The sequence below is a fragment of the Delphinus delphis genome, chromosome 17, assembly GCF_949987515.2.
Source record: "Delphinus delphis chromosome 17, mDelDel1.2, whole genome shotgun sequence".
Classification (NCBI taxonomy): domain Eukaryota; kingdom Metazoa; phylum Chordata; class Mammalia; order Artiodactyla; family Delphinidae; genus Delphinus; species Delphinus delphis.
In genome coordinates, this window is record NC_082699.1 from 56,411,365 (window position 1) to 56,419,274 (window position 7,910).

A 7,910-nucleotide genomic window follows, 5' to 3' on the forward strand; every position below is an offset into this window, starting at 1 on the left:
CATTTCTAACAAGTTTCCAAAGGATGCTGATGCTGCTTGTTTAGGAACACTTTGAAATCACTGCAGTGCAAACATTTATGAACAAATAGAATGATATTGTGATATCTAAAGGCACCTGATTACCACAGATATACTTGTGAATCAGGTACAAGGTATATGATGCATATGCTAATCTTATAAATTTTGACTTTTTAGAGATTTCAAAGTGGGTTGCAGGGCGACAGGCTGTGATTATATAAAAAGTATTAATCCTTAAGAATCCTCAACTAGCACCAAGCAATAGCATAGCAAAAGGTGTGATGGCATGAAATGCGTTTGATAGCTGCAAGATTGGAGGCTTGAGAAAAAGAAAAATGATCACCAGCCCTGAGACCATGAATACTGGAAGGTATTCAACAAATTGAATTTTCTCAGTGACATTCCTGTAAAAGTGATATTCCAGATGAGAATGAGAGCCTTACGAGGGGTCTAATTCAGAGAAATTCCTGTAGACATGGAGATTGATCTCCCTGGAAAGTACCATGAATCACCCCACCTGCTCACTTTGAGAAAGAAAAGATGAATTGGTAATGACAGTATCTGTTCTATCATCCTTACCAGACCTCATCCAAAATCCAAATTAGAACTGTCACTGTATCTATAAACTACACACCCCTTTGGATTATGAGTAAGGGGACTGGAAAAAAAGAGAAAGAGAAGCTATGTTTTAATGTATATATAGATAAAATAAAATGGCCTTAAGTTTTATTGGCATCTCAGGCATTTTCCCCTAATCTTTTTGTTAGCAGACATTTTACTTTTAATTTCTCCAACACTGGAATTCAAAGTGGCATATTTTGTCAAATAGTCATGTTACCTGAAGTAACAGGTTCCTCACCAGACATGTTGCTTGGTGCTTCAAAGTTATTTCTCAAACTGGACAAAACATTGCAAGTATTTAATATCCTGAAGCCCTTTCTGGAAACCCTGATATTAAGTAGAAGAAAGTAAAACTTTTGGAACACAAGGAGAAGTATATTTGCAGCCTTAGGGAACTTAAGTTTAGTTGCTTTTGCTTTTTTGTATTTGAGATTAGACAAGTATTTTAGCATTAGAGGGTTTTTTTTCCTGTATGCATACAAGGGCATTATTAATTGCTACCTTTCTTAATTTTTGTTTTATCAGATCTCACTTTTGATAAAGTTTTACTATATTTAGAGCCCTGTACGGATGCCATTTGCTACTGCTTTATTTTAATATTTCACTGTTTCCATAGACACCAAACTGTGTGTTCAGGGAAAAGGCATGTGTACCCCAAATCTATTCAGCTAGAGCATAAATAGTAATGCTAATTAACATCGTGAACAGTAATAACTACCGCAACTAAGTCTATGCCCCTGGAGTACTTAATCTATGGAGTAATTCTACCCCTTTTCTCCTTGAAGGATCTCAAAGGCTCTGGCATCAGGTTTTCAAAACCTGAAACCTACTCCTTAATTATTTCTGCTCACACACTCACTCTTCCTACATGGACTTGATGCAGCCCTCACATCCTTCCCAAACCCCTCAACACCAAAAGATTCGGGAAATTTGATGCTGCACAGTGACATTTCCAAACGATTTCAACAGGGTAACTGTGCAGTGGAAGTTCAGCTCAGAGCTATTGAAGCCTTTTGAGGGCAGTAAATTGGGTTGGCTTACCAACTCGGTGGTGCAAAGCCTCCCCAAAGGCGCCGTGTTCAAGGAGAAGGGAATCCGCCTGCTGCCTGAGTCTATCTTTCTTTCTTTGGTCGTCCTGCTTCTTGTTCTTTCTGCATTGCGCTACCGTCCCCGTGCCTGTCCCTCTTTCAGCCCTCAGCTGGCCTCTCCAGCAGGTCTGGGAGAGGACCACTTGGCACCCGGGATGACCCTGTACTCTTTCATTTCTTCTGCCCTTTCCCCTAGGGTCCAACGAAGCCCTTGCGGCGCTCCAATATTTGGACTGCCCCCTGCTTGCTTTCCTCCCAGCGGCAGAGGAGGGCTGGGGATGAAGGGCATGGTAGAGGAGCATCAGTCTCCATGACTCATTCCCCAGTGAGTTTTTCGAACTCCCGGAGAGCCTGTTGTTTCAGTGAGGGCAGCGCTGAGGTCAGCATGGGGAAAGGGAGCTTTCTCGGCGCCTGCACCGGATCGCGCGACAGCAGTGGTTGCAGCACCACCGACAGTTCCGGGAACAGAAATATACTGTTTGCTACCCGCCGTCCGTTTCCGCCTCGGACACCCACCCACACCCACCCTCGAGGCCTCCCGAAGGATCCTCCGTGTTGATCTGCGTGTACCTCCTCCTCCCACACACACACACACACACACACACACACACACACACACACACACACACACACACCCTCACAATCTCGGACACCCTCACAATCTCGGCAAAGGCCAAGTCAGGCATCCAGTTTCAACCTCAGGTGGTCCATGAATATTTCAGGTAGTCTGGCCTTCTAGAAGCAAATAAAGTATTCCCGGAGGAAACAGATGGAAGGGAGGGATTCCTGTCCATACTGCAGCAGGACAGGGACACCTGAGGTTACCTCTAAGCAGCTGACTCAGTCCTGTTAACCTCAAGGGAGAGTTTTGATGGTGGCCTTGGCAGTGGGTGGCTTTTTGTTTGCTGTTGTTACTGGTTTGTAAAGACGTTAACCCAACACACCCACCTTTCAAAAGGTCCCTCAAGACACGACAGAAATTTTCCTAACGTTACTGACAGGGCAGACTGTCGCCCTGAGGTCAGGGGAGTGAGGGTTATCAGCCCCTAGCACAAGCGCGGGGCTGAAACCTGCGGCGCGGTCACACTGAGGCGGGCAAAAGGTGCTAATGAGCGCTGCTGGCAGCTCTCCCCCTGCGTGGACACTGCGACCCTTTCCAGTGCTAATTAACTGCGGGAGAAGGTGCGAGCTCCGCTCTTCCAGAAGAGCTCTGTGGCGGGAGTAATACCTCCTTGGAGTCCCAGAGCACGCGGAAACGTGGATCCTTCTCGAAGTCCGGGGTCCAGAGAGAAGCCTTGAAATCACACTCTAGTACACGGTGGGGGACGCGGCCCACTAGTTCTCACCTGCTGTCCACCGAGGTTAGTGCTTTCTGTACCTTTCCTGCAAGATGTGTGTGCTCCCCCAGGAACTCCCTAGAAGGAGCGTGGGGAAGCACACAGCGGGTGTCTGTTTACGTGGGCGGGACGTTTAAGCACAACTTGGAGATTCACAGTTTCTATGTGATTGAAACCTAAAACAGACACGCTGCAGCTGCAGACTGCATTTCAGAAACCTCTGCTTTCGTGTGTGTGTGTGTGTGTGTGTGTGTGTGTGTGTGTGTGTGTGTGTGTGTGTGTTTCAGCCTGAAATAGGCATGCATCAAGTCCAAGGTGCCCCCGCCCCCCCTCCACAGCCCAATTTGGTGCCCTCCATGGCCTTTTATTTCAGATGGCGCCAGGAGAGAGAATGCCCAGAAAGGGTTGCCTCTCTCTTCAACCCCACTCGAGCGATTCAGGCCTACTACTGAAGGACACTTTGTCTTCTACTCTGAGGCGTTTTCTCGCACTGAGACTCTTTGTCATTGCTGTTGCAGGCAGAGGTGAGATAGTGGAGGGATGAAAAGTGTGGACAGAAAGTGGAATTCTCTTGGCAGGAGCTGTTCACCTGGAAAAGCACGCGCCTGCGACTTGGACTTCCTGAACCCTAGCACTAGCCTAGATTAGGGCCTGCAAAGCTCTTAGAAGGATTCCCCATCCGGAGCTTCCCCGTGGGCCTGGAAGACCAGAAGAAAAACAGCGTGGAAGACAAAAGCAGCCGTAGACATTGGGGGAAAGAACATTTAAGCCATTGCTGCAATCTTGGTTTTCGGAAAAGCCTTGAGACTGAGGTAAAATTACAATAAAATAAGGAGAAGGGGAAGAAGGAGAAGAAACAACTGTAAAAATTGGCACCACTGGGCGACCGGGAGCAAGTCTAAAGCATACAGCCTCTGTAGGTTTGTGTCTCAGAATTTGAGAACAGTGTTCCAAGTTGTAAAATATAGGAGATGTCCTTCAAGTGGAAGATAAGTGACAGTGAAGGATCTTATTACCATTAAAATTTTTTTAATAGTCCGTAGAAAAATGATTTTGGACGGGATCAAAGCAGAGTGTGAAATACTCCTTCTTCCCAATGTCCCCGAAACTGGAATATATTCAGTGGGCCGATTATCTCAGTCCAAATTACGGGAGCTGTGAGTAGAGGAGAGGGGTCTCATTCACAGTGCCATTTAAAGCAAACTAACGCGCTGTTCGTTTCTATCGGCGCGTCTTATCTAAACTATACGGTAGGTACGGGCAGCCGGGCTGTAATTGCGAGCAGCGCTGCTCAGTGTTTGTCAGGCTGGCGTGCTCGCCCAGCTTCGGAGACTCCCTCTCCCTATCTGCCCCTCGAATGTGTTTTGACTCAACAGGTATCACATGAAAACTCGCACTTAACCCCCGGTCATCTTCTAGCAGGAGCCACCTCAACATTTTTCCTGCCAGGAACTGTCGCTGGCTCCTTGCGCCTCCGTCACGCGGAGCGCGCGTCTAGCTGGCAGCCCCAGGGCCATCCATTAACCACCGACTCCCAGTGGCAGGCGAACTAAGCATAAATGCAAGGCTCCTCACACGTCGAGCCGGCGACGAAAACCCCTTCTAAGCACCCCGAGACGCATTTTGTGCGCTAGGCAGTGTAGTTACGCCGCTGAGGACAAGCGTTCTGGCTTAGAGCTGTGCTGAGGCTGGCTGGGGGGCGGGGTGTCAAGCTTTGAGGAGCAGTTTGGGATTACAAGGCAGTTGCTGCCACAGAGATCAGGGACAACTTCTTGGCATTTAAGGATGTAAATTAAAATTCGAGACATGACACCCATCCTTGGTCCTAACAGAGGGAGAGGTAACCCTTCCAGCTCCCTCCACCCAAAACATGAATTATCATTTCCACTGAATGCAAATGGACTGCCTTCTGTGGGGGGACAGCCAGCTGCAAGCTGTACAATAAACTGTTTCATAGAGACGCGGCCCGATTGCGGTTCAGAGAGGCACTCCTTTACAAAGGAAGAAGCGTCCAGTTTGTGTTGACAGCGGTGGCGCGCCTGGGCCAAAACAACCCCCCTCCCTCCCACCACCCACCCCCGACACACAGACACCCGGGATTTGAAACTAGCTTCACTAAAAACGACATCCCTCGCGTCTATGTGAGCTGCCATGACGGCATGAGTCATAAACACCGCCTGAGTATTTTTTGCAGCAATTAATGGGCAGCAGGGTGCAGGAGAAGTTTTAGAACGGAGCTGGGGATCTATTTTCTCCCGGAGGACAGCTCTCCTTCCAATGATCCTGACTGTCCCTTGCCCTCCTGCTTAGGAATAAATTTTACATCCTACCCACTCCCTCCCCTTGTCTGTTGTGCATGTGACACTCACTCTACCTGTCTGAACGCTGAGACTTGCTGGGGATTTTCTTTTTGGTCGTCAGCTAATGACTTTCCTCCTACCTTCATTCATCGCCAAAGGTAGCTCGTTAACATTTCGTGGCGTCTCAGACCGTTTAAAAGCCCCATTTTAAGCGAAACCTCTACCACAGAACCTATGGAAGCTCCTCTATCATTTATCAATGCAAAAGAGCCCACGTAGAAATAATTCACATATGCATGCACACCTTCATGTTGGTGTGAGGGATGCGTGAAAGACCCTTGTGCCCTAATGCATTTAAAATCAGCACATTCCTAACATGTCGGTAACTTTCCTACCTGAAAGGGTTAAAAAGCATTTACACGAGACTCTTTAATATAAATATTCCAGCCAAAGCATCAAACACCACTGGTTTGACTAGAAATCAAGGTAATCTTCACCACCAAGAAAAGTCTTGCAGAGGAATTCTGCCTGGATATCCACTAGTTAGAGGGTATACGAACCAACTCACGTATTCGTTTGAGCATACTGCAAGAATATTTATTGAGCACAAGCTCAATCACTGCATTGAACGCCAAATCTGGCAAGCAAAATGCATTTCCTATCTGAGGGGGAAAAGAGAGCTGTGAATCAACTCCTTCTTCTGTATTATCATGATTATTTTTATCTGTGCAAACTGCAAAGAAGCTACCCCTCTCCGGCGACAAGTCAGCTCACCTCCATCCAAAGCAGAGGGGACCCCGAAAGCAAACCTACCTTTCACACAAGACACCGTCAATAAAAAGACGAGGTTCCAAAACGTAAATCCACTTTGAGTCCCCATTTTCTTCATCAGGATGAAGTCTAGGCGGCCACATTTAGCGCATTTTCTCGTGTCAGGCTCCCGGGGTTTGGATTCCTTCGCTCGGCTCTCCCCTTTGCGGATCCCTTTCATATTATTCGCGAGCTCCTAATTCCTGCTCCTAAGCCCGGCGCAGCGGAGTTGCTGCTGTTATTGGTGCGCGGTCACAGCTCGAAGTGAATGGTGTTTCTGGGATACCACAGCAACCTTGACGAGGACTCAACCATCTCTCTCCAACGGGGGCACAAAGTCTTTGCTACTCTGGATTCTGTCTTTTCTTGTGCGTTTTTACCCCTCCACCGAAATCTACCTCGATTCTAGCTCGTTATAGCAACCACCAGAAACCACTGGTGAGCCTCTTAAAGGCCAGCTCCTCTCTTTGACAAACTCCCCACAATATTTGAAATTAAGGGGTTTGATTTTTTTTTCCCCCGAATAGATCAATTCTGCCTGTAAAACAGCCCAAGAAATATTATGTTACTGAGGTCTCTATTGCAGCCTATGAATATAGAAGCATGCTAAAGGAATATTTTAATCGGAGAATCTGTATTGCTTTTAGGGAAACCGTGATGATAAATGAATCGGGCTCCATCGATGGCCATGTCGTTATAATGGGACATGTGTTACTACTGTAGTTGCAGTATATTTCAGGCAGGCGTCTCACATTTATCATCCTGTGATTTAATTGAAAAAGGGAGATCACAGAGAAGAATTTATTTGTACACACGCATTTACATATTCAAGTGCCTAGATGTAAACCCACAACCGGGTTTTTTGATCTTTAGGCAAACCGATTTCATCCTTGACCAGGGCGGAGGTGAGAGGTGGGGAGGGAGTCAGTCATCTCCTCAAAGAGTTCGCCCTTTCGTTCTCCCTACCCCATTTTCAGCTGATGTGTGCTGCAGTTAAACTACTTTATCTGTGGTAGTTATCTGGAACAGACCCACTTGTTTTAATTCTGAATCGGTCCCAAATATGTAAATGGGAGGGTTCTTTCAAAACGGAAAACCTATGTATCTATACGTTTGGACCTGTCCGCGCCAACACACCACTCAAGGGTTAACATTGTACAGAGGAAGAGTTCTTGCGCCATCTACTGGCCCTTGCTAAGCCTCCCGCTTCTCTTTCACATCTAAAAGGTACCCTATTTCCCTCATGCCAAGGTGTGGGGGAGCTTTGTCCGGAGACCAGCGTGTTTTGCTCTTGTATGTCAATTTTCTAATCTTTTTTTGGTTGGTTCTGGCCCAGGTCTTATAACCCATATGTTCCTTAGACTAGGCGCCTTTTTGGAGATCTGACCTTTTCGGGAATCTGATACCGTCTCAGGAGGGGGAGGACTGCAGCAATGGCTCCGCAATAGATTGCAAAAGCTTCTGTCTCCATTTGCATGCCGAAGGCTATCAGGGGGATTAGTATCTATCTATAGGGCTTGGTTAAGAGGACTGCCCAATTTGAGTTTGCAGCTTTCCACATTGCCCACAAATGATGGCCCTGTCCCGTGTACCACAGGCCAGCTTTTGTCCCTGGGCTCGATGTGGAGCTGCCAACTCACAAGAGCAAGCCTATTGCATCTGGAGGGAGTTTTACTCTGGGAAGTGGGCACACTGCGAGTGTCAATAGGCGTGCGTGGTGTGTGGGTTCAATCTGC

The 7,910-nt window shown here is 47.2% G+C and overlaps 1 protein-coding gene across 3 annotated transcripts in view; it reads right to left on the reverse strand.

Moving 5' to 3' along the window:
* The window catches only part of CSMD3 (CUB and Sushi multiple domains 3), a 1,080,105-nt gene extending 1,073,750 nt beyond the window's left edge, over nucleotides 1–6,355 (reverse strand). For all 3 annotated transcript variants that reach the window (XM_060035246.1, XM_060035245.1, XM_060035244.1), the window contains exon 1: nucleotides 6,178–6,355. In XM_060035246.1, coding sequence (XP_059891229.1) covers nucleotides 6,178–6,355 — 178 coding nt within the window. The remainder of the gene's footprint in view (nucleotides 1–6,177) is intronic.
* Between the last annotated feature and the right edge of the window lie 1,555 nt (nucleotides 6,356–7,910).